We start from the raw sequence: 26,423 nt of genomic DNA on the forward strand, positions 1-26,423 counted from the left end.
CTCCTCATCGTTCAATAGCTCATCTTCATCTTCCTCACGTGTTGTTCTCCTTGCTGCGTTGTCGGACCTGGCTCTCTGTTGCGCTGTAGCGCGTCACTAGTATAGCATATTCACAGCGTGTGCTGCGGTCCGTCTCCCGTCCCGACCGGGACCCGGACACGGAGCAGAGACCTGCTGTCCGACAGTGCAAGACTGTCCCTCTCTGAAGCAGAGGAGAGGTCAGCTTCACTCCCGTCAGTCTTCACAGACAGTCCACACACAAGTTGAAAGAGTTTCTGATCATATAAGCTATCGTCAGTGTTCCAGGCGACGGAGTTTTTTTTTTTTTTGACCCGGCCTGCCTTTGCTCGTTTATAAAAAGCCCCGGCTATTAATTGAATACCGGTGTCCCGGCTTTTATTTGAGGAAATACGGCGAGCTTGTTTATTTGAGGTAATAAGGCAGTCAATCCCCCCCCCCCACATGCAGTTGTCCATGGTGCTGAACCTGGTGACGTTGTTTACACTCTGCATTGTGGCTTGTCTGTGAAACGCTGCAGATCTGTCCCTCTTGCTTTCTCCCCCACTCCCACTTCGCTCTAGCGCGGCTGAACTCGGTCTTTTCAGTTCGGAGTGGGGGCTCCACATGCACAGAGCGAAATGATAACGTCTAAAAAAAAATTAAAAATTAAAAAATTAAAAAAAAAAAAATTAATATGCGATCGGCTTTTCTGATCGGCACTTTGAGAGCCCACCGATCATCCCGTTTAGGGTCAATATCGGCCGATAACGATCGGCGGCCGATCGATCGGAGCATCCCTAATTCTGGCATTCAGAACTGGTCTAGTGGAGTTGTGGCTGGAGAGCAAAAACAAAACCCATTTGTTAAATCTTTTGGCTTCAACCAGCCTTTCAAAGGCTGTTTCCTCTTCTTCCACAACTTCTGCCCTATTCTCATCTCTATAAAATATGAAAGGAGGCTCCAACATGGATGAGCTTTAAACATGTCCTAAGATTTTCAGCCAACTATGTTTATACAATATATAAGCCTACATTTTACAGCAGGTAGCACGCGCACACACACGCAGGCACACACAGGCACACACAGGCACACACACACACACACACACACACACACACACACACACACACACACACACACACACACACACACACACACACACACACAGGCACACAGGCACACACACACACACCTGTTGCTGTGCTGTCTCTCTCTGTTCCTCTGCTCTCTGGACTGGGCTGCCTGGCTGTTCTTTTGGGCTCATAAAGTGAACATGGACGGCCCAATCCGACCGGACGCGCTAGTTCGTGTCGATAATATGACTCGGTCTGGCCTGGCCTGGCTGGGACTGGGGCGGATTCGGACCGAGAATAAATTAATTACGGTAGGCACTCCTCGCGCTCATTGACGTTGTAAACACAAATGTAAATGTAAATGTAAATACACTAACGTCAGTGCGTCACTTGAAGCACCACGTCGTACCGGGCCGGTCCACTGACCCACCGGCCCACCGGGAAAACTCCCGGTACTCTCGGTGGCCAGTCCGCCCTGCCGCGCAGCCACCACAACTGCAGAAACGTCTCCCCTTTTCCGTGTAAAAAACCGCCTGATGTCGTCCATTTTTCCATTTTTCTGATGATTTTGGGACCGCTCGGAACGCTAGAGTTCAGATTGTCACCTTGGTTACCTGGCTGTTAGCCAATAAAACACGGAGGAGTATTCTCCGCTTCCACAACACTTCTCTCTGATTGGTCGTGGCGTCGTGCCTGTGTTGCATTCACTGTGACCGGGAAATTACAAAACTACCTTCTCAGTCAATGTGCACTTTCTGTTTAACTCGCTGAATAAGAAATGTTCGGGGCTAGAGCCACACTATTAATTTTTTTAATAGGCCTATTACACATCCAAAGTATTAACCACGCAATATTTCAATGACTTTTCCAAAACTTTACAGAGGATTTTATTTTTCCATAACTTTTCAAGGACCTAGAAATTGCATTTTCAATTTCCATAACTTTTCCAGGTTTTTCATGACCGTACGAACCCTGTCAAAGGCAAAGTTATGAATCCTTTTTTCTTCATCAATTAATCTCATCCAAAGATGAGTGAAGAGCAAACACCTGGATTTTGGATCATCATCTTCAGGACTGTTGGGACTTTGTGAATCTGAAGCAGAGCAGAGAGGAAATCTGTGTGAACCGTCTGTCACACACAAGTTACCTGATGATTCCTGACTATAACCATGTTGCCATCCACACGTTTTTATTTGCATTAAGCAATATTGGATTAAAAATGCCCTATGGAAACGGTTAAATTCGATAATTAAATGTCATGAATATCGATAAAAAGTTAAAACGGTCAATATCATTTAAATTTTCCCTTTTTATAGACACATTTTATAGTCTTCTATTCTGTTCTAAAGTCTTCTTCATGATTTTTACATCATATGTGTATTGTAGTGTGTGTGAATTTATTCATCAGTTCAACAGTTTCTTCATGAATATTTTTGTTATAAATTGAGGGTCAGTGAGAACAAGGGGCTGAACACAGCTGATGAGTTAAGAGTTGTATTATAATAGTATAAGTAGTGTAGTATAGTAAAGTACAGGTATGTTTGTTTGTCACATCTCTGCTGCTGCAGAAACCACGTGGGAAAATGCTCCAACCTGCAGCTGGCTGTTTCCACCTGTTGACTCTCTCCCCTCAGTGTGGAGGATGAGAGCAGCCTGCCCCCCGTGGTCGGACTGAGGCACTGCAGCACCAGAGGACTCAACATCTGTCCTGTAACCTGAGTGTTGTCAGTGCAGCAACAAGACTTAATTTCAAGTGTTTTATTTACATTCAGTCTATTCATTTTTTCTTTTTCAACTAACAGAAAAGTTGTTGATGTGTGTGTGCTGTTTTTGTTTTAACCTGTTTTTAACCAATTAAATAAGAGGTATTCTGTATATATATAGTATATGTAGGAGCCAAAATATATTTTGCCTGTTTCTTTACATAGGTTTTACATCATTGCATTGACACTTTGGGGTGTGTGGTTATTTTCTTTTACTTATTGTGTGTGGTGGTGGGAGTGTTGAACACAAAGAGAACAAGATGCTCTTAATATTTTTTGTTGACCGTCATTTCACCTTAACATCATCTCAACGTTATTATCATTATTATTTACTGAAATTCACCTAGTATTATTTTTCCCTCTTGTTATAACCGCTTGTTGGCTCTTTTTTGATTTTTGTTATGGACGTGTCAGCAAAGAGCTTTAAGTTCCTCAGCAGCTGTTTTGAAAGACAGCCGCAACAGTATATATGCATGTGTATTGTTTGTTCTATAATATTTTTTTATTTTCATTTCTTTACTTTTAATTTTAATAATACATTTTTAAGTGATCTTTACTGCTTTTGGCAAAAAAAAATTCTGATTCTGATTTCTGATGAGAAAATTGTGAACAGTGATTTCAGTGTAAATGGATAAATAAAGAAGCAGATTATTGTCTAAAAGAATCTGTGTTGACCCTGTGACCTGATGGTGGCGCTGCAGGAGAAGAACAGATTCACCTCAGTGACGATGATGATGATGATGAAGATGAAGCCGTCATCCTGAGTGACCGACGAGTCTCATGACAAATCTTCTGCTGCTGTTTGGTCAGAGTTTCCTCCGTCACTGTCTGACCCCCCACCAGTGTTAATTTTGACAACAAATTCTAATTTAGTTTTAGTCTTAGTCTTTTGACGAAAATACAATTTAGTTTTAGTCATATTTTAGTCATCTGAAATATTTTAGTTTTAGTCTAGTTTTAGTCAATGAAATATCTTTAGAGTTTTAGTCAGCTAAATTGCGGTGGATTTAGTCGACGAAATGTTTCTCCAGAATATCCAGTCATTGGAATTATCCATCAATCTGTTATGGAATGATATAGGAGATAGAGTCGACAATACAGGCACAGAAACATCAAATTTCTTATTTTAGTTTTCTTTGGAGCAGTCAGTCTCCCATCTACTATCTCCAACATTAGCACAAAGTCCTCATCTTCAGTTGTTGTGAGTGGTAAACCTGTGTCCAGTCCATCTGGCCTGCTCCTTGGTCTGTTGTTCTAGAAGAACTGAGGAAAACTGTAGAGATGAACTGCTGCTGGGTTGCATAGCAGCACTAGCTTTATCTCCACTTGGTCCATGATCATCTGTGTCATCATCAGAGTCTTCTGTGTCTGTGAGGGTGAATAAGGGGGGAATCAAGTTGTGATCTTTGTCGCCCAGTCCTCCTACAGTAGATCTCTCTCTCACACACACATAGACACACGCACACACATTCAACGAGTCAATCGTCTAATCAATACAATTTAATGGTGGTTTCCTTTAGCTTCTATTACATTTCATGTTTAGCAGAAACATGTGGTTTATCTAATAAAATAACCTTAGCATGTGTGCTTACCGTCGCGTGTATTTCTGGATGAGCTCTGTGTAGATGCCGCTTCACATTGGTGGTGTGGATCACCGCGATTTCTGCTCTGATTTACAGAGCGTCCTGGGCATTGTCCTTGTCATATGTGAAGTGTGACCAGTAGGGATGTAACGATACACTCAACCCACGATTCGATTCAATTCACGATTTTTTGTTCACGATTACTGGACGCGGTGATATCACTTCACTTCTTGTCGGATTGAAAAAACTGCTTTACCTATTTGTATTGCTTTTATCACCAGTTCTCAGTTTGACTTTTTTAATTGCAGCCCTCCCACTCAAATCTAATTTGTTACAGAATTGTCATAAAATACCCGTTTACACCTGTTAACACCTTTAGCATGGGAGGCGAAGTGGAGGGAGTCTACAAAAATATGAAATTTGGTATGTGTCTACTTTACCGAGCGAATATGACTCTGCAGGGTGCAGAGAGGCCTGAGGCCTGTACTGCGAAGGAGGCTCAACATGGCCAGGCTTTGTGTTCATCTTCCAGCTCAACAAAACCTCAAGTCCCGGCCCGGGTTAACGCGGTACTGCGAAGCTGGTTATCAACTTGGTTTGTTAAGTCCGGCTCTCAGCTTTATGGTCTGCGTGTTCACATCAAAGGAGGCATTTGGCGTCATATGATTCAACTTCTGCACGAAATGGATCCACAACGGGCTGATTTCAGTATGAGCGATATAAAAAAGCACGATCACAGCATGAAGAAACAGTGTTGCTGCAAATACAACAAGAGACTCCTCTCTAGTTGTATTTGCAGCAACACTGTTTCTGCTTTTGATTTCTGACAGCTCTTGCGCAACTTTTAAATATGAAGCTTTATCCATTTAAATAAACTAGAGCAACATCAACTGTCATTTTAAATTGTGTTTTATATTGTTATATATTTCACTGATCGCAGTTATAACGCGAGTGTGTGTTTTATTGGAAGCGAGGCTGAATAGGCTACAGTGGGTTTTTTTAGGTGCTGTAGCTACAAGCAAATCTCATATTGTCTCTGTACAAAGACAACAAAGACCTTTTTAAATGTGAAAACAGCGGAGACTTATTCAAGATTTGCGTTTGGGCAACACTGAAAAATAACAGGCGAAACACGGAATTGATTTATTCACGGCCACATTAAGTGAAATTATTAACTTTACCGATTATCGATCTGATTATCTGTCCTGCTGCAAGCACACTACTTCTTTCAGTGGTGACTGACTGTATATAAAAGTAAAATATAGGCTATAATGACCTCTTGACACTCAGCTCAACGGGTGAGGAGAACAACTGTAGGCGGAGACAACTCTCGGCGGAGACACTCAGAGAGAAAGTCAACAGCAGCGGATCAGCGTGATCTCTCCCTCCGTACAAACGCTCCGTTCTGACCCACTGGACTTTCAAAGTAAAGGTGGCGCAGCTGAAAATAAGTTAAAATAGTGAAACAGCAGCGCTTTTATAGCCAGTTTTATGATTCAACTCTGAACATGAGCTAAGCATAAGTTACCATGGTGATCTAGTTGGGTTAAAAGAGAGCCACCTTTGTAGTACAGGAGAGCCTGGCTTTAGACTCAACATACCTCGCTAACCCACTAAACTGGCTTCGCAGTACACCCCTCTGGTTAGCTGATTTTATAGCTATCTTGTTTATGTGTGTGATGTAAACATTTCAACTCCAAATATAAATTTTTTTGGTATCATGTCGCTGGCGTGCATGTTGGAGCTCATTTGAATCCTCATGAACAGTGTTTTCTCAGTACTCACGGATCCTTGGAAATTCAGAAACGGTTAGCAGCAGGTTCCTCAAACCCTCTGTTCAGAGGAGAAGGTGCGTGGCAGCAGGCTGGCAGGCAGGCGTGTAGGCACACTATGCAGAAATTCACAACACTAATAAACTCTACTATTCATTCCCATTAACATTCGTATTGTCACCAGTTCACATAATGTCCATACTCACTCAGAAATCCCAGCGCAAAATATTCTCCCCCACACACACAGTCTCCTTTCTTCTCCCGGCTAGCGCAGTTGAGGCTAACTAGCACTGATACACAACAGAAAATGGTGTCGCCTACCTTTTAGTATAATTACTGTCTGAAACAGCTCCAAACACGGCTCACTCTTAACATTTTGTACCCGATACCACACAGATAAAACCTCCAGCTTTTAGTTTCAGTAGAAATAATAACTTTAAACACTTTCAAACCGCTTACAACTAGCTCTTTACGTTTTCTTTGTTTTTCTTTTCCTCGTTTTCTCCAGACATTAGCCAGATAAGAGCCTAGTCTCGTCCTTTCTTTTAGTCCCGCCCCCCTCTCAGAATCTGATAGGTAGTTGACGCTCACCTCTGACTGGCACTGATTGGCTAATAAAAGATTGACGCCTGGTTACCCTAATAAACAGAGGAAACGACAAGAGCACAGGAAATTTCAGTATCATCCTAAATAAAGTACCACATATATTCAATAAGAATAATAAATAAATATATATATATATATACATTTCTCCACATTAATGATAACGTCTTTCACAACAGCAGTACCAAAATTTAACCAACAATATTTCAAAATATTACTGCATAGGCTATTTGTTAACTGAACACATGTTTAATTTTTTTTTTTTCCAGGGCACAAGCTACATAATAAAAAGGAGAACTGGTTTTAATTGATATATCTTTTTGTCTGTGATGGTGTGGCCTGGCAATCCGATCCTGTTTAAATTATATTTAAAGGGATAGTTCATATTAATGATAACGTCTTTCACAACAGCAGTACCGTAATTTAACCAACAATATTTCAAAATATTACTGCATTTGTTAACTGAACACATGTTTAAATAAACAAGATATTAACTTCTTTTTTTCTTTTTTTTTTTACAAGGGCACTACATAATGAAAGGAGAACTGGTTTTAATTGATCCATCTTTTTGTCTGTGATGGTGTGGCCGGGGAATCCGATCCTGTTTAAATTATATTTAAAGGGATAGTTAAACATTTTGGCAAATTGGCCTATTGCCATAATACCTATAGTCATAACAGTAGGTTTGTTACCTTTATTTGTCAGTACGAGCTATTTTTAGAACGGCGGAGCAGAGCCGTGAGCTGCTCAGAGCTACGCCACGGAGGCTCATGGGATTTCTTGGTTTCCCTCATCAAACTCATCAAATACACAATCCAACAACTCCACAACGCTCTGGTGGACAAGTTGTGACCTGCACATTAACCACGCTATGAGATAATAGCATTTTTATACTGCCACTTTTTACATCCCATGCACAACAGGAATTTATTTACTCATAAAAAACACATAAAAAGGGCACTTTTTAATATGAGGCAAAAGGGCAGGGGCTCAAGCACAATTTGGGCCCTTAGTCTCATTGGTCCAACTGACATGATCAGTGTTGGTTTCTACACGTGTGATGCAAAGGTCCTGTCATGAGTCACTGCAGTGGGTGAGGACGTCATGTTTGGTTCCTCAAATTGAGGGGACGTGAGGAGCTCGTCCACTGGAGAGCACCTGTGTCCTGCTCTGTGGAAGGGGTCTCCCAGGCCCAGCAGCAGGGGCTCCTCCAGGTGACTTCTGTGGTCATTCAGGTACCTTTAACTTCAGGGAATAACGTTTCCTGGTTTTATTCTGACTGGACTACATTGACCCCCACCTCCTGTTAAAGCAGCTTCACAGCTCTGTGTGTGTGTGTGTGTGTGTGTGTGTGTGTGTGTGTGTGTGTGTGTGTGCGTGTGTGTGCATGTGGGTTCAAATTCAGAGCTGACACTGATCGTATCGTTTCAGGAGCTGCAATATTGCGACATAGTGCAACTGATAAAAAATTTAAAAAAAGAAACATTTAACATTTCCGTGAGAATTTGTTTCAGCAGCAGATGTTATCAGGTCGGTCTCAGTGACAGAAACCACTGGGATCTGATATCAGTCACTCAGCAACAGGCAGCAGCTGAACCTCTGAGAGGAGGTGGGGGGGGAGTCGGGGGGTGGAGAGGAGAGAGGATGTATATGTTTTATATAAGTGTTGTTTGAATGTTAATATTATTCATGTGGAGTTAAAATAAAAAATGAGGTTTCTTTTTTGGGAATAAATCATGTTTTTCATTGCAAGTCAGAAAACACTTGATCAACTCAACTTTTTTACCCTTGTTGGACTACGGAGACCTGCTTTTTAATGAACGCACCTGATCAGTTTTTAAAGAAACTGGATATTGTATATCACTGTGCTTTGCGTTTTATTACTGGTTGCAGCTATCGTGTACATCACTGTTCCTTATATGCTGTCACACATTGTCCATCTCTGTATGTCCGTAGACTCTCTCATTGGCTGACTTTTATTTATAAATCTATTCTTGGACTTTGGCCTACATATTTGTGTGTACACATGTGTAGAAACCTCAGCCGATATGGCCTGCGTTGTCAGGACATTATACAGATGCAGGTCCCAAGAGTGAGAACAGAACTGGGCAAAAAGGCTTTTAAGTTTTCAGCCCCGTCGACCTGGAATGATGTGCAGAAGGACTTGAAACTGACATATCTTGTAACTCTGGGTGAATTCAGGTCAATTATAATAGACAGAGAATTGAGCTCAATCGGATCGTGTGATTGCATTGTTTAATCATGTTTTCCTGAAATGTGTGATTGTATTTTATTTGAGTCTTGTGTGATGTGCAACTGAGCTGTTTGTGTGCTGCCGTCTTGGCCAGGTCACTCTTGGAAAAGAGGTTTTAAATCTCAATGAGTTTTTTACCTGGTTAAATAAAGGGAGAGAAAAAAAGTATTTCAGGATCATAAATGAGGTCAGGACTCGTGTTAAACCAACTTGTCACCAACATGGACCCTTAGCGTCTGGGCATCGTAACAACACACACCTGCTGTTCTCTGTGTTGGAGCCATGCAGCAGCAGCAGGTTGTGGTTCGGCTGTGGAGCAAAGGCTCCAGGGACATGGACTTAAAGGGATAGTCCGGCGCAAATGTAACCCATGCTCTAACGCACCATGAGAACGAGTTCAACACCCCCTCCAGAGATCAAGTTTGCCGACCGCAAACATCTCGAGTTGTAGCGACTTCAGCAAAGACCGCACAATAGCAAAACACTGCTGTCTATGGAGCCAAGAGCCAACCGCCATCAGAAAAGTCACTCATGGCCACAATAATGCTCAGAACAGCACCAGACTTCATCAACAGTACAAACAGGGTCCCAGCACATAATACGAGGCATTAACACCTGCTAGCTTTGCTGTCTTTGTTATTTATCTATTTCAGTGAAAATTGTGTGTTTTTCCTTCTTTAACATAAGGTACCAACATTTTTGTCCACTTGTGTATATTTTAAATCAGTCACACTCTCTCTGACCACTTGCTGCCTGTTTGGTTTATTTGTTATGCTTGGTTTCGTCTCCACCACATCTCTCATACACACAACACTACATTCACTACTGACTCAACAGATCACAGATTCATTTACTATGTTGTTTTAATCTTAGTTGTAAATTAATTTAAGTAAATTTACTTTAAAACTCGTGTGGTCTCCCTCTTGCAGCAGATAAAAATATACGTGACTTAAGCTGAGAAAGCAGCAGATGTGTTTCTATGATACCGTCATTCAGGAAATAACAAGTAATGTGATGTTTAATAAGATGTACTGACCTCATGGAGCTAATGACGAGATAAAACCTGAGGTTAATAGACGAGGAGAGGACGAGTCCGGCAGTCAGAGAGGAGACAGAGATGAAGACGGACGTCTACATGGACATGGACGACCTGATGCTGCTGCTGCTGCTGTGCAGCTCAGGTAGGACTGAGGGACATGTGTGGATGTATTATTGTTACTCTATTATTTGCAAATGTGTATCTCAATCTGTGTGTGCGTAATCATTTTTGTAAATGTGTAAAAAAAAAAATCCTTAATCTATATTCTACTACGGAGTATTAGGGCCACATTGACAAAAAAAAAAAACAGACTTAGAGAATAAAGTCATAAATTTACAAGAATAAAGTCGTACATTTCCTACGAGAAAAAAGTCATAATATTACGAGAATGAAGTTGTAAATTTACGACTTTATTCTCGAAGTTTGTGATTTTTTTATTTGTCAATGTGGCTCTAATACTCCGTCATAATATTCAAATTTGCAAGTGAAGACAAATCTGCAAATGCATGCAAAGATCTGTGAATGCATACACAGATCTGTAAGTATACATAAATCTGTAAAGGTGTAAATTAGGGCTGTCGGGCGATTAAAAAAATTAATTACAGTATTTGTAATGAATTAATCTAATTAATCACATTTTAATCTCATATCTGCTTAAGGTACCCAAATAAAGAATTTGAATTCTAGGACATTACAAAATTGTATTGCATGACTAATCAATTGAATACACATTTGAAATCCACATTTAAGTGCGTTTCATAAATGAAATTTAAAAGAAACTGGTCAAGCACATCAGCGCAGCGCGCTGCAGCGTTTCAGTTCGGCGTCTGTTCACATTTTTAAAAAGGCACTTGTTAATGAGGCAAAGGGGACTCAAGCACATTTTGGGCCCTATGTGTGCACATGCATGTTGCTCTCATCTCATTGTTCTATTTTTCACACGAGCCACGAGCGCCGTTGTCAAGCTGGATAAACCAGATCGTACCAGACGGGAAGTCAGGCACAGAAAAGGCGAATCCGGAGAAAAGAGAATCCAGTCAATTTTCAAAATAAAATAATTAAATGATGATTAATTAAGTTGTTGCTTGTCCGTCTATAAATATTTGTCAGTTGCGTCTGCACACGAGACACACACACACATCCATTCATACAGAGCTAGAGGCAGACCTGTGTGTGTGGAAAACCGAGTACAGACGAGTATAGATGCGAGTGAAGTCGATGTTTGACCGGTGCAGAGAGAGCAGGAGAAGCAGCTCCCTGTGCGACCAGCCAAGCGCCTGCGAGGACGCGCGCTGCTCCGGCTCTGCTTCCGCAGGCAGGGCGTCCGGGCTGTGAGTCGCGTCCATGTCTGTTGTCACCCTGCTTTGACTAGCGACGCAGGTGGGAAGTGACCAACACGTCCAGACACGTCAGGTGCCAGTGCTACCGTGACGTGCCACTGCCAAGTAGCCTGCTGCAGGTCATTCAATGGGCCAAATTTAAAATGCTCGCGCATTGAGTTGCCACTCAGAATCTCAGAATTAATTGCGTTAATTTTTATAACGTGTTAAGTTGCAGTGTAATTAATTAATCTTATTAACGCGTTAAACTGACAGCCCTAGTGTATACATCCATAAATACATGAATGGATCTGAAAGTGTCTGTCATCAGTTACAACTCAGGCGGGAGATCTTGATTGTTGCTGACTTTAACTTAGCAGTTAGAAATATTGTTGCAGAGCTTTGTTAGGGTCAGGGTAGGTGCCCCACTATGTAGGATTTGTGATACTGGTAATGTGGTTGAGAAGAGCAACTGTCTGCTACCCTGTTCCTAGGGAAGCACACACAGTGGTAGTCTACGTGAATTTGTTGCTGGTGCCGTTGCCGTTGCTGAACAAAGCTCCAGAGCTCACTGGACCTCTGGAGGGGGGGCTGGCCGGCCGTGCAGCCCGGCACAGGGCGCTTGTGTGTGGGTGAGAGGGGCAGGGAGACCGTGCTTGAGCTCGGTCTCTGGAGCTCAGAGGAGCTGCGGTGTACCAGGACCACGGTCCTGAACAGAGTGACGTTGCAGCTGGTGCGACCCTGCTCAGGCTTCAGCAGCGGCACCATTTGGGTTATTTAATTTTTTGTTTAAGGTTTGAAATTTAAGGTTGAATTTAAGTATTTAAGTAAGTATGTTAAGTACTATGTAAAACTACATAGTGGGGCTTTAAAGGGGACATGTTATGGAAATATCACTTTTTGAAGGCTCTTTAACATATATTTGGGTGTTGGTCTTGTCTTTCAGCCACCGAAATGTGAGAGTTGACAACAAAATCTGTAATGTGCAGGCTCCCTAAGTTATAATGTGGTTTTACGAGCTGTTTTCTCAGTTGTCTGACAATGATGTCATTAGTTTTTGTATTTGCATAATACCACCCCTAGGACCAGCAAAAGGGGTTGGGCGGGGCAAGCAGTAGCTCATTTGCATTTAAAGGGACAGGCACTGAAACCTTGGGGCATTTTGACCGAAGCACGTCACAGACATGATAGGCCCTAGTTTCCTCGACCTAGCGAAGTCTAAGTGCAGCGCAGCTTCGCCACGCCAACGGGGTGTGGCCCAGGTCCATTTCGCAAGATTGGTGGGCCGCGCAGTCAGACTTAGACCAGCGCAATCCCTCCCCTCGTCCCTCCCACCGGCGCAAACGGTGAAGAGGGAGGAGAGAGGGCGGGAGGGAGACAGGAGGAGGAGAGAAAGGCGTGGAGTGGGTTTGACACAGCCGAGTCAGATCTTCACCAATCAAAGGAGCTCCTCTCCTCACCTTTAACTGCGCGGCGGGTGATGCGCGCTGCAAGTTTGTCATTTTATACTTGGACATGGACGCAGGAAACAGCGACGCCAGAGGCCGAACCTCTCCCAGGAGGAAACAGCTGTTTTGGTCCGGAGGTCCGAGCTCAGAGTGACCGAATAATGAGTTTACTAATATACTTAACCAGGATTGATCTGATACACTGAGAACGGCTGCCCAGTGTAAAAAAAAACAACAACTAATAAACTAATAAAGAAACTCACATTTATTCAAACCCTGTGCAACCAAGATGAGCTGAGATGAGGTGTAGGCTACACTAATCACAACATAAACAAAGACATGTGGATGAAATCAGCGTAAAGGACGCTCTCTCTCTCTCTCTCTGTCCGTCTCTTTTTTTTCTGTGATAGAGATGCTGAGTATACTGTAGTAGGCTATATACTGACTATCTGATACCGAGGCTGTTGTGGTGGACTAAGAGAGATGATGATTTGTGTTTTGTTTTTCATTACGGCTGTGTGATGCGGTCGCTCTCCGCTAATGAATTAATAAGTAAATAAATAAATAAATAAAGGGGATCATCACAAGGGCAGAGTGGTATCTCAACACGGCAGCGACATGCAGTCATCCACCCTCACAGTCCTGCTTTTGGGACATCCACAGCTGCTTTTCAGTGCCAGTTCGTCCCTGCTGTGTTAATTCAGGTGGAGTTTCCATTACGCGTGCCACAGCCTTTGATCTCTGCTTTGATCTGACGTCAGATGTGACGGGACAATCTATATAGATATAAATTCACGTGTTGATTCCGTTAGTTGCATTAAATAGTGGTTATTGTGGATATTTATTGCATTGAAATGTGTCTGGAACTGTGGAGATCTGCCTGTGAGGTCTTGGTGACGTGTGTGCACTGCAGGTCAGTCAGCCAAACTTCCACTGCACCTGCTGCGCTTCGCCCTGCGCTGAGATTAGACCTGGTTGGAGGTGGCGAGCTTTCAGCGCAACCTAGGCGGGACATTTTCGCACAAAACTTCCACTGCACCAAGCTGAATCTGTGACGCCTCCCCCTGCTGCGTGGCCACGCCTATCTCAGCGCAGCGTGATCTGCCAATCTTCCAATCTGACTTTGCGCTAGGCTGCGCTGGTCGAAACTTGCATTAGACCGGCTGCGCTACCTTGCGCCACCTGCGCTGCGCCAGCAAACTAGGGCCCCATGTCTTTGAGACACCTGGGAACTATTTTAATTTGTGAAAAGGGGCAGAATATGTCTCCTTTAAAGGTAAAAGCCCCAAAATATATATATTTTTAAAAACATATAAAAACACACCTGTTATTATTTATCATTAATATTATTGTTGTTGTTGGAGGGCAGCCCCCTCCTTAAGAGCAGAGGAGGGGAACAGACAGACAAGAAAGAGACAGCACAGCATCATTACAGCTAAAACATGAACTTTTACTTACAGCAAACAATTGAGAGCAATTGCAGCCACAGCTTTCCCCAGCCCAGCAATTATATGGTTGCTACGCAGCAGCTTGAGCCTGTGAGCCTGAACTCAGGGCAAATTAAAGGTTACACTTGTGGATCTGCCACAGCAAAATTCAGACAACCAATCGAGAGCTCCCGCCTGAGTTACACTTACAGATCTTTTTATTTACACCTTTACAGAGTTACATGCACAGTTACAGATTTATACACTCTGCAGATTTGTCTTAACTTGCAAATCTGAACACAAATAGTTTTTTCATATTTGGGTTGAGACGACCAGATTCTCCTTCAGTGACACAGCGATGCCTCATCACTACTGCAGTGACGTCTACAATGGGCTACAAACTGGTTTTCATCCAAACCAGCTGGAGAAGTCAGAGGAGATGGACTGATAAAAACAACTGAATAGAAACAGACAGAAACACTCCCATCACCCTGAGCATCATGGGAGATAAAGAGCAGATCTATGGAGCTCAGTGTGGAGGATTGTGGGAGCTGAAGCTGCTGTGATGGATGTGTTGGGGATTCATTTCATTGTTCCTGACCTGTATGATGGTGCGACTGTTTCTGCTTCTTAGTGACGTCGCTGTCTTCACAGATCTCACTGATGTTTCCTTTCTGGTTTTCTCCTCAGGACTCTGGGCTGAAGGAAGCCACAACTCCACAGGTAAACAGAGAGGATGAGGACACATGAAGGTGCTGGTGGATGGATGAGTGAGGTGTCTGTGTTGTCGTGCTCAAACTTGCAATAAGCAGACAAAGCGTGATAGCTGAGCTTTTAATTTGCACATGTAAACAATCCAGTGCTACATGCACGGCTACGTACAACTCACGTGCCAGCAGGGCTCCCGTGCATGCTCCTAACTACTGTGGCATGCTGGGTAATGGAGTTCTTATCTAACTATGCTCATAACATCACAGTGTCTACTGTATGTCTCAACACTGAAATGAGCATGACTACATGATTTCACTGTCCCCACTGATCATCGGCTGATGGTCCTTCACCTCCCTGGTCACAGATCCTCTTGTTTATATTTGAAAAAGTAAAAAAGTAGATCTATTTCAATAAAGATAGTTTACAAGGGTTATTGAAGGTCCTGCAATAGAGTGAACTTAAGAGTAGGAAGAGAAACAACCACTAATGAAGCTCCATTTACTTTATTAACATCTACAGGAGCTCGAATGGTTTGCTCGATCAGCACATCAAGGCTCTAGTCTCACTCTTTTTTTTTTCTTCATGACTACCACAAGATGGAGCAGATTCAAGTATTTTATTTAGAAATTATTTAGTTTGGATTTTCTTCATTTCTGTTTGAATCAAACTCACTTCTTTTCCTCTTCACTCTCTTCTCTGAGTTCAGAGTCTATCAGGTTGGTGGGAGGAGCCAGTCGCTGTGCAGGTGAACTGCAGGTGAAACGAGGAGAGTGGAGACCAGTGGACGGCAGCTACACCTGGAACATTAAGGATGCATCTGTAGTCTGTAGAGAGCTGGACTGTAGCTCTGCTGTTTCAACAAGAAGAAGATTTGAGTCCTCAAAGAGGTCTGTGTGGGGGATCGACACCAAGTGTGTTAATTCTGGATCTACCCTGAGGGAATGTTCATCATCATCATCATCATCATCATTATCTGTCATGACCGTGGAGATCATCTGTTCAGGTAAGTCCATTAGTGAGTAGGGCTGGGTATCATTTAAAGATTTTCGATACCAGTACCAATACCAGTACCCTTAACACGATACTGATACCAATTTAGGGCTGCAGCTATCGATTCTTTTTGTAATCGATTAATCTACCACTTTATCGATCGATTAATCAATTAATCAGATATTTTTTTCTTGCGTTTTTAAACAACCAAATCAACAAAAATGATGTAGATTTGAATGATCAAGCATTTGGCTGTTTTTCTTGGCTCAAAAAAGCCAATTTATTGCAAGTGCCAACAAGTAGGTAACGGATAACTTACTGTAAATTTAAACATACAACATTACAATTAAGGATTGCACATTTGCTCCTTCTGAAAATTACCTGAGACCAAAGAATATAAAATATCTAGCCAAACAGGTATAAAATAGGTATAAAATGTATATATATACAGTATATATATTTTTTTTTTAAATGTAAATAATACAATTATAAGTCAAGACTTGGCATAAAAAACAAATTATGTCTTCTATTATTAAAATTCTGATTAAAAATTGGGTCAGGTCGGACCACGGGCTTCTTTATTTATTGATTTATTTATTTTGCCGTGGTCCAGCCGAGAATTAATGCTCGTGAGTGCAGCTGCATCAGGTCCAGGCTTCAACACCTGCGGATTGGACCGGTCGGGTCTTTGAGAACTGTAGCATCTTAGAAACTGCTCAAACGGGATTTAAGAGGAACTTGCTTTCATTTGCTCAAACCTGCAGCCAGACGCGGTCCAGCACAGGAGACCGGAGTCTTTTGACACAGCTTTTTTTTTTTTTTGAGAAGTTACGGTAGGTTTACATATGACGGCCTGGGAGACGCTGTGGTGCTGTGGTGCCGATGTTGTGCCAGAAAACGACTGCTTGCCAGAAAACGACTGACCCCAACGGGAACGCCCACCGGGGGTGTTACTGCCGTCCGCAGCAGAACTGCGAGGATACATTAGGTGTGTTCGAGATAAGCCAGGCCTGCGCAGAATCGATCGCTGGTGACCAGCGCACAATGGGTCTCATTCATGAAACGTGAGCAGCACGGATTTGTGTGTAAACCCTGAGCAGCGCAAATTTACGTGGATTTCCGCATTCATCAATCTTTTAGTAGTGCTGATTTTTTCGTAGCTAAAATCTACACCTGCTCCGGACTGTGTGTAGCGCTTGTGTAAATGTAGGAATGCAAATAAATACTGCTTGTCACTGTTGAAAATTACATGTCTAATCCGTATTACTCTCTCTCATGTTCAAAATACGCCGACGCCTTTGAAACACGGAATTTAAAGCAGAAGTAAGTGGTCCGGTCGTTTTGGCTAATGCTGCGTTCCAGGCAGGCTTTTGAAATCGTAAATTACAGCTTCAAGTCACAACTTACGACTTTGTAGCGTTCCAGGCAACCCACTCGTGTTTTTCCGACCTGTTTTACCGGTGAAAGTCACTATAACGGCCACTCGTAACTTCCGACCCGTGAACTCGTACCAGATCGAACTGGTACCACTTCACGGTCGGAAAAATACGAGTTTCCTTGAACGCACCATAACAGTCCTCGTCGCTACGTCGCCACATTCACGGCGTTCCTTGGCTGCACACACAGCCCTGCATGCCGTTCTCTCTCCTCATTGGATAAAAACTGTAGGATACGATAAATGTTTTCTCCTCGGCTCAGAGCAGAGCAGAGTGACTGACAGACCCGTGTCTCAGTCCAAACACTCTATGTAAGTGATTGCTGTCGGAAGATATAACTATTTAAGACTTATATTAACACAAATATATCACTTACTTCTGCTTTAAACATGACAAACAATTAGAAATATTTGGAGAGGAGATCTATGCTAATCGCTGATCACCGGGGGCGTGTTGTTAGTTTACGATGGGTTGGCATTCATGAAGTTACACACGTGTTTACGATCAAATCTGAGTTTCCCGCACCGTTCATGAATCCGGAGTAGAGTTTTAGTAGAGTGAGCTTTTATGTGCAAATCTACACACAGATTTACTCACGTTTCATGAATGAGACCCAATGTATGCCGGTTAGATTTGTGTCCGACTTGATCCCGACTTGCTCTGACGTCATGCTCGCGCCTGCAACGATAACCTCATGAGATCAAGGCGGCCGCAGTTTTTAGAGCCAGGCGCCGCAGTTGCTCTCCACCGACTGCAACCGACTGCTACCGCCTTTACTGATGCTTTATAGATAAAATATTGAATAATTAAGATCAATTTTGTCTTGTTATCTCTCCATTTGCGACAAAAGTTTTATTTACAAGATTGACATGCTCTACACACACACACAAAATAACAGCCTTGTCCATGGTGCTGTGACACTCGACCCCTGAACCAGTTATACCACCACTGATGCACACATCATGTCCACACAACGATGGGACTTACAAGTTTTCATTCACCACACACACTCATTAATTCACAGCACAAACTCATATACTCATCACTACACCGTCGCTGAAAGAGAGACAGTGATACATGTCGTTCAACCAAGCCTGGATAGATGGAGAATGTCCTGTTATTATTTTCTTATGTCAACTGGACTGTGAGTTTCTTTAAAGGGATAGTTCACCCTAGAATGATATTTCGCTCATTATCTACTCACCCTCATGTGGACTAAGGGCTGGAAGAAGTTTCAGAGTCCTCCGTCCCTTCTCTGAGTTACAGGGGGTCTTGGCGTAGCAGTGCATGTCCATATAACGGTTGTAAAGGGACACCAGAGCTCTTCGTAAAAAAACACACACAAAAAAACATCCAAATACCTCCATGCTGCTCGTATGTAATGTCCGTCTTGTGCTGAAGCCCCAAATTGCGTAATTGTCCCGAAAAAAATTAAATAAGTCTATATTTTAAGCTTGTTTGTAGCGGAAGCTTCTCAAAGCTCCTCTTCCTGGTCCGTCCAAATCTCGCGTGATTCGCAGTAACCGCACTGACGCCGGCGCAAATCACGCGAGATTTGGACGGACCAGGAAGAGGAGCTTTGAGAAGCTTCCGCTACAAACAAGCTTAAAATATAGACTTATTTAATTTTTTTCGGGACAATTACGCAATTTGGGGTTTCAGCACAAGACGGACATTACATACGAGCAGCATGGAGGTATTTGGATGTTTTTTTGTGTGTGTTTTTTTACGAAGAGCTCTGGTGTCCCTTTACAACCGTTATATGGACATGCACTACTACACCAAGACCCCCTGTAACTCAGAGAAGGGACGGAGGACTCTGAAACTTCTTCCAGCCCTTAGTCCACATGAGGGTGAGTAGATAATGAGCGAAATATCATTCTAGGGTGAACTATCCCTTTAATGGCTGTTGGGGACAGAGAAGGAATTCATTTCTGGACACATGCTGATGACTTTAAAGTTGATATGACAGTAACTAAAGGTCAGGATCAAACTTTAAATGTTGTGTCTCTCTCTGCAGACTCTGTCAGGCTGGTGAATGGGACCAGTGTGTGTTCTGGCAGACTGGAGGTCAAGTCCAACCAGTCTGACCAGTGGTGGTCCTCAGTGTGTGAAGATGACTTTGACCAGCAGGATGCAGAGGTTGTCTGTAGGGAGCTAGGCTGTGGGGCTCCTTCAGTCCTCCAGGGGGCGCTCTATGGAGCAGTGGAGGCTCCAATGTGGACCAAAGAGTTCCAGTGTGGAGGCAACGAGTCAGCTCTCCTGGACTGTAGAAGCTCAGGCTCAACTAGAACCAGCTGCTCACCTGGCAAAGCTGTTGGACTCACCTGCTCAGGTACAAGTGGAGCTACAGTTTGGATGTGCTTCATTTCTGTTTGAATCAAACTCACTTATTTTACTCTTCACTCTCTTCTCTGTGTTCAGAGTCTGTCAGGTTGGTGGGAGGAGCCAGTCGCTGTGCAGGTGACCTGCAGGTGAAACTAGGAGAGTGGAGACCAGTGGAGGTCGACTCCTTTTGGAACCTGAAGGAAGCATCTGTAGCCTGTAGAGATCTGGACTGTGGCTCTGCTGTTTCAACAAGAAGAAAGGAGTCCTCAGAGAGGTCTGTGTGGAGGATCGAAACTTTCTGTGTTCATGATGGATCTACCCTGAGGGAGTGTTCATTATCACATTCCTCTTCCTCCACCGTGGAGATCACCTGTTCAGGTAAGTCCATCAGTGACATCATCAGTGACAGGTTTAGTGTCTTCCTTCATTTGTTTCAGTGTCAGAAATGTTCAGTAACATGTTCTTTCTGCATTTAAGTGAGTGAAGGTCTGAAAACAAGACATTTACTATCTCAACATGTTACATCATCGTCTGTATTGGAGAACCCCCCACCCAACCATGGGCTCCTTGCAGGTACAGGTGAAGCTAACCCCTGAGCAGGGGAGGATCAGAATACATGTAAACTCCACTGAACTGAAGATGTACAGTGGGTACTAGTTTCATTTGGACGGTTTCACGCGAGATTCACGCGTGAGTCACGGGAGGCTCACGCGGATTTTTTGTGGAGGAGTAATTGTGTTTTCACCAGAAGCTGCAATGTGCCCAAACAACCGCCAGGTGGCATCTGTGAGCAGCAGATCGCCTCTATAAGACAGCAGCACGGAGCAGTGAACACGAATGGGGAATGCAATATAATAATAATAATAATAATACAGTATAGTTTTTCAATGAGAAAAATGTAACGACGGCAGCTATACGTCTCACTCTCTTTTATCGATCCTCTCGTCAGCTCCAAACACACCCATCTGCACCGCGATTATGGACTACAGCGTGGTTTTCCACACAGCAGTTAATTAACTCAGTGGGCGATGCTGCCGGTGTGTTTTTAAAATGAGCCAACTACTGTACAGTAGTGTTCATTCCCCACCTTGTTTGACTGAGAGTGTTGCTGGATGATTTCTCATGAATGAACGGGCAATAGCCTATGTCACTTTCGAGCTGGGCGATAAAACAGGATATCCTGAAATAACTTTCCCTCGATAGAAATAGGCTACAAGATGTGTGGGTATAGGTTTCATTCATCCATGTTTTGACAGACAACACAAACAACCAGTGGCAGGGACGGACTGGCCATAGGGCAATGTGGGCTAATGCCACAGCAGCCGCGACCGAAGATGCAGCCGTGCTGATGTGACCGCAAAAAAAAAAGTCAGTCGGGGTCAGCTGGTTTACAGCCGGCTGACTCTGAAACACTCCAGACACAATAACATTAGTAACGCACGAAAGGTATAGTTCACTTAGTAGAGCAGCTCTCACTGTAAGCAAAGATTTTATTTCAGTCTGGGATGCCAACGTGCAGTTTTAGTGAACAATGCATTTTCTCTTATCATCATTATTATGATCACTGATATAGCCTATGTGCGGCTATATATACCGTATGTGTGTGTTTGTGTAATGCAGGGGTGCTTTAAAAAAAACACAGTTGTCTGGACAGCAGGCATTTTTCTCACAACCGACCTCAAAAGCGAGGGCAGGTCCGCCGAAGCATCATTCCGGGTGTTGTCTTTGTTGTCACTTTGTTGCCGCTCCACAGAGCACATGGCTACTTAATTATGCACGTGCTGACCATATATGGTTGTGCTGTGCTGAGGCATTCTGGGGGTGGAGTATGAGGTGTGTTCATGTCTGCACCATTCTTGGGTCCGGTGTGATTATCAATGGAATATTGCGGAGAGTTGTGCGTACGCACCGCTTGATCAGTGTTTCCCACAGAATAAATAAATAAATAAATAAATAAATAAATAAATAAATAAATAAATAAATAAATGTGTCCACGTCTCACGTGTGTTTACGTGCGGTGCGCCCGCACGCGAGAGAGGCGGCAGGTTGAGAGGCTGACTGGCGGAGATGAGAGCTGGTGAAACGCATGGTTATTAAAAAAACACCATCTCTGATCTCTGCCTGCACATAGACAGACACAGGTTCACATACAGACAGGGGCGCACGGTAAATGCAGCTGCAGCGCTATTAAACTAGAGCAACAGCAACTCTCATATTTAAATTGTGTTTTATATTGATTTCATATATTTCACTGATTGCAATTAGGCTATAGAATGCTAGTGTGTGTTTTATTGAAAGCGAGGCTAGGTGAAAATGCTACAGTGTGGTTTATATGCAGAGGTCTGTAGGACCAGCTTATAGACACATCAGCGACACATTAGCACCTTCATTTATCTCTGATCAATAGGTGTGCTTGTGGATACTTCAGCCCTGCCCCCCACAGAACTTCACACAGCTGTTCAGTCAGCTTAGAAAAACCGGTTCTTACAGTAGCTACCTCTCCTCACACTTTTCATAAGCCGGAGGACAAAACTGTAGGCTTCATTGTTTCGTTGCATTTCGTTAAGTGAAAATCATCTCTGAATTATGGAACTAAAAATAAAATAGGCTTATCTTTAAAAAAAAGATCCTATGATATTTAGCCTAATTGCATTATTTTTATTCAAATGTGACTGAGACCTTTATCTACCTAAACAGAGGGTAACATGAATAAATATCCTGTTTTGTATTTTTCTGGAAACTGTTAGGCTACATTATGTAACGTGACCGCGGCACCCCCCCCCCCCCTCTCTCCCTCCCGAATTGGGCATATTATGATAAATATAACTGTAGATGAAAACAATAATTGAAGAAAAAAATAAGCTATTGTCGGCCCGAGGTATAAATGCCCAGAAATCGAATGTTTCATTTGTGTAAGTTGTAAGCTTCAGAAACCATCACACATGGAAAAGTCACGGACTGAGAGACCTGTAGTTTTAATGTAAACAAAGTCATTTACGTAAGAAAAACACAAACGTCTGTGTGAGACCATCTTATCTCAAGGAAATTTAAATTGCAACTGTAACTTGTAAGAGGTGAAACGTCTTCCTAGACGAATAACCAAGTCCAGTTGCATTCGATTTAAATTTCCTTGAGATAACTATGACCGGGAGTCCGGGACAAACGAGAATATTCACAGGCTTAGTGCATGTGCACACGCCGGCCGGAGTCAACTCGCAACAATGTAGCTTTCCCTCGATTAAAGTAGTTCTGTCATCTCCCACTTTGTACCGGATAAGAGACAGCACCCGACAGATACTAAATGTTTGGATGCAACAAAGTCACTGTTAACAAAACCAGCATCTAATCTGTCCCTTCAAGAGCAGCTGCTGACAGATGTGCATTATTGCTCCGCTCGTGAGTCCAGCAGCATCGGGTCCAGGCTGCTGGCACGGACGTAGCGATCGTGGGCTATGAGTGGATTGTTACATTCACCAGAACTTGCAGAACTCAAACTACTCAAACTTGGAGCCACCCAGCCAGGCTACAGGAGGGGGACCCCCAAAAGGCTGAGAACCACTGATCCTGTTGAACGTAGGCTACTGTAACCACTGTGAAACAATAAAACAACAACATTGATCTGATTGACCGGCGTAGCGGTCCCTCTCTCCATCCACTCTCTAGCTCTCTCGACCACAGCTGCAAATGAAGTACCTATGGCCTATGAACAGCGCCACTCTCCATTGCAGCTACGTTGTGGTCAAACGTGGAATTACCCCAAAATCTTTTGAGCTGCATCTCAGTACGATGCTTCCACCTAGTGGCTACAGTGTGACCTACAATTTCACGCAACGCGTGAATCACGCGTTACGTGAGGGAAACGTCCAAATGAAACTAGTACCCACTGTAGAACAAAATTATCATTCATTTGTCCATCCTTTAAGTTTGATGGTGGACAGCAGGTGATGCAGTGATACTGTCACTGACTGCAGCATCACTGGATTGAACAGACACATGAACTCACCACCAGAAACATCATATTACTTTCATATTGTGCTTTTCATGTCAGACAATAAATCATAATCAGTGAACCACGATACTCTTTGGATCTTTTCTGGCTGTGCGTCTGACACGCTGCTCACTCCAGAGGATGAATGGGACATCGGAGCCAGGAGAAACCCATTCTGAGGACTATTTACCACAACAGCCAGATACGTTGGCTGCAGCTTCAACCAACCTGCTGTGGTTCACTGACAAACCCAGCAGCTGCCACAGTCCTCACTCACAGCTCCTTTAATAACAACTACACTGGAAGTTCAGACAGTTTGATGCCTCATGATTCCCCACAGAAAGGAGCTGTCATTTACTGATGCTTTATAGATAAAATACAGAATAATTAAGATCAATTTTATCCTGTTATCTCTCCATTTGGGAAAAAAGTTTTATTTGCAAGATTAAAGTGACACGTTCTCCCCACACACGCACACAAAATAACAGCCTTGTCCATGGTGCTGTGACACTCAACCCCTGAACCAGTTATACCACCAATGATGCACACATCATGTCCACACAACGATGGGACTTACAAGTTTTCATTCACCACACACACTCATTAATTCACAGCACAAACTCATATACTCATCGCTACACCGTCGCTGAAAGAGAGACAGTGATACATGTCGTTCAACCAAGCCTGGATAGAAGGAGAATGTCCTGTTATTATTATCTCATGTCAACTGGACTGTGAGTTTCTTTAATGGTTGTGTTGGAGACAGAGAAGGAACTCATTTCTGGACACATGCTGATGACTTTAAAGTTGATATGACAGTAAATAAAGGTCAGGATCAAAGTTTAAATGTTGTGTCTCTCTCTGCAGACTCTGTCAGGCTGGTGAATGGGACCAGTCTGTGTTCAGGCAGACTGGAGGTCAAGTCCAACCAGTCTAACCAGTGGTGGTCCTCAGTGTGTGAAGATGACTTTGACCAGCAGGATGCAGAGGTGGTCTGTAGGGAGCTTGGCTGTGGGGCTCCTTCAGTCCTCCAGGGGGCGCTCTATGGAGCAGTGGAGGCTCCAATGTGGACCAAAGAGTTCCAGTGTGGAGGCCATGAGTCAGCTCTCCTGGACTGTAGAAGCTCAGGCTCAACTAGAACCAGCTGCTCACCTGGCAAAGCTGTTGGACTCACCTGCTCAGGTACAAGTGGAGCTACGGTTTAGATTTGCTTAATTTCTGTTTGAATCAAACTCATTTCTTTTCCTCTTCACTCTCTTCTCTGTGTTCAGAGTCTGTCAGGCTGGTGGGAGGAGCCAGTCGCTGTGCAGGTGAACTGCAGCTGAAACAAGGAGAGTGGAGACCAGTGCACAGCGACAACTGGTACCTAAAGGCAGCATCTGTATTCTGTAGAGATCTGGACTGTGGCTCTGCTGTTTCAACAAGAGAAAGAAAGGAGTCTTCAGAGAGGTCTGTGTGGAGGATCTACACTTACTGTGTTCGGTCTGGATCTACCCCGAGGGAGTGTTCATTATCACCTTCATATTCCTCTCCCTCCACCCTGGAGATCACCTGTTCAGGTAAGTCCATCAGTGACATCATCAGTGACAGTCATGTTTAGTGTCTTCCTTCCTTTGTTGCAGTGTCAGAAATGTTCAGTAACATGTTCTTTTAGTATTTAAGTGACCGGAGGTCTGAAAACAAGACATTTAATATCTCAACATGTTACATCATTGTCTGTATTGGAGAACCCTCCACCCAATCATTGGCTCCTTGCAGGTACAGGTGAAGCTAACCCCTGAGCAGGGGAGAATCAGATACATGTGTGGCAAGGTGAAGAGGGCCCGGGCGGGGATTGAACCCACACCTCCCAAGTCAGAGTCATGCGCGCTTGCCAGTCACCCAAAGGGACATCCCCTTTGGCCAAGTAGCCAGGGCACATGATCAACTGAGGCGCGTTTCCATTGCAGGAACTTCGGGATAACTTTATGGGGCCAGCCCCGTTGGTGCGTGTATCCACTGCAGGAACCTCCCCCACAGGGCCATTTACAGGAACTTTTACAGGGGCTCCTGGGTGGGGCTCGAGGTTAACCCGGCACTGATTGGCTAAAGCTAGAGCAGGCTCTGACGCTACCAGAAAGCACCAAAACAACCGGCATTTTTAAAAGGGGGAACAGAAGGGGAGCATTAGCCTAGCAGACACCGCTGTAAACAATAAGAAAACAGCAGGAAGATGTACACAAATGGACCGACGATGAGGTGCAGACATTGATTGCAGTCTATGGCACCGAGGAAATTCAGAGGGGGTTTGAGTCATCGCGGTGAAATTAAAATATCAGCGCACCTCGACACACTGGGGATCCATCACGCCACAAAACAATGCCATGACAAGTTAAAAAAAAAAAAAAAAAAAGTCAAGCAGGATTACAATCAGCCGCCATGTGCACAAACACCAGACACGTGCCTACCGCCTCAGGTCCTTCCATCCTTCTTCATTGTTGTTGTGATTTTTGTGCATGTGCTTGTGACCTGCCTGGGTGACGTCACGGTCGAAACTGTCGCACAGCGATTAAGCGGCGATCGAAACTCATGACGTCGCTGCAGGGTCCTACTCTGCAGTGGAAACACGGCCACTGAGAGGGCCGAGTGAGAGGACGGTTCCTGTAGAAGTTCCTACCCCCTCCCTTTACCAGGAACTCCTGCAGTGGAA

General features: G+C 43.6%; 1 protein-coding gene across 1 annotated transcript in view; it reads left to right on the forward strand.

Annotated features, from left to right (window-relative positions):
* LOC146967154 (scavenger receptor cysteine-rich type 1 protein M130-like) overlaps positions 1-26,423 on the forward strand; it is a 54,758-nt gene that overhangs the window by 11,572 nt on the left and 16,763 nt on the right. Inside the window, exons 5-6 of the mRNA XM_085762183.1 lie at positions 24,602-24,922; positions 25,006-25,293. Of these exons, the coding sequence (XP_085618309.1) occupies positions 24,602-24,922; positions 25,006-25,293 (609 nt within the window). The remainder of the gene's footprint in view (positions 1-24,601; positions 24,923-25,005; positions 25,294-26,423) is intronic.

Source organism: Trachurus japonicus, chromosome 19 (assembly GCF_045865225.1).
Source record: "Trachurus japonicus isolate A0001 chromosome 19, Traja_1.0".
Taxonomy (NCBI): domain Eukaryota; kingdom Metazoa; phylum Chordata; class Actinopteri; order Carangiformes; family Carangidae; genus Trachurus; species Trachurus japonicus.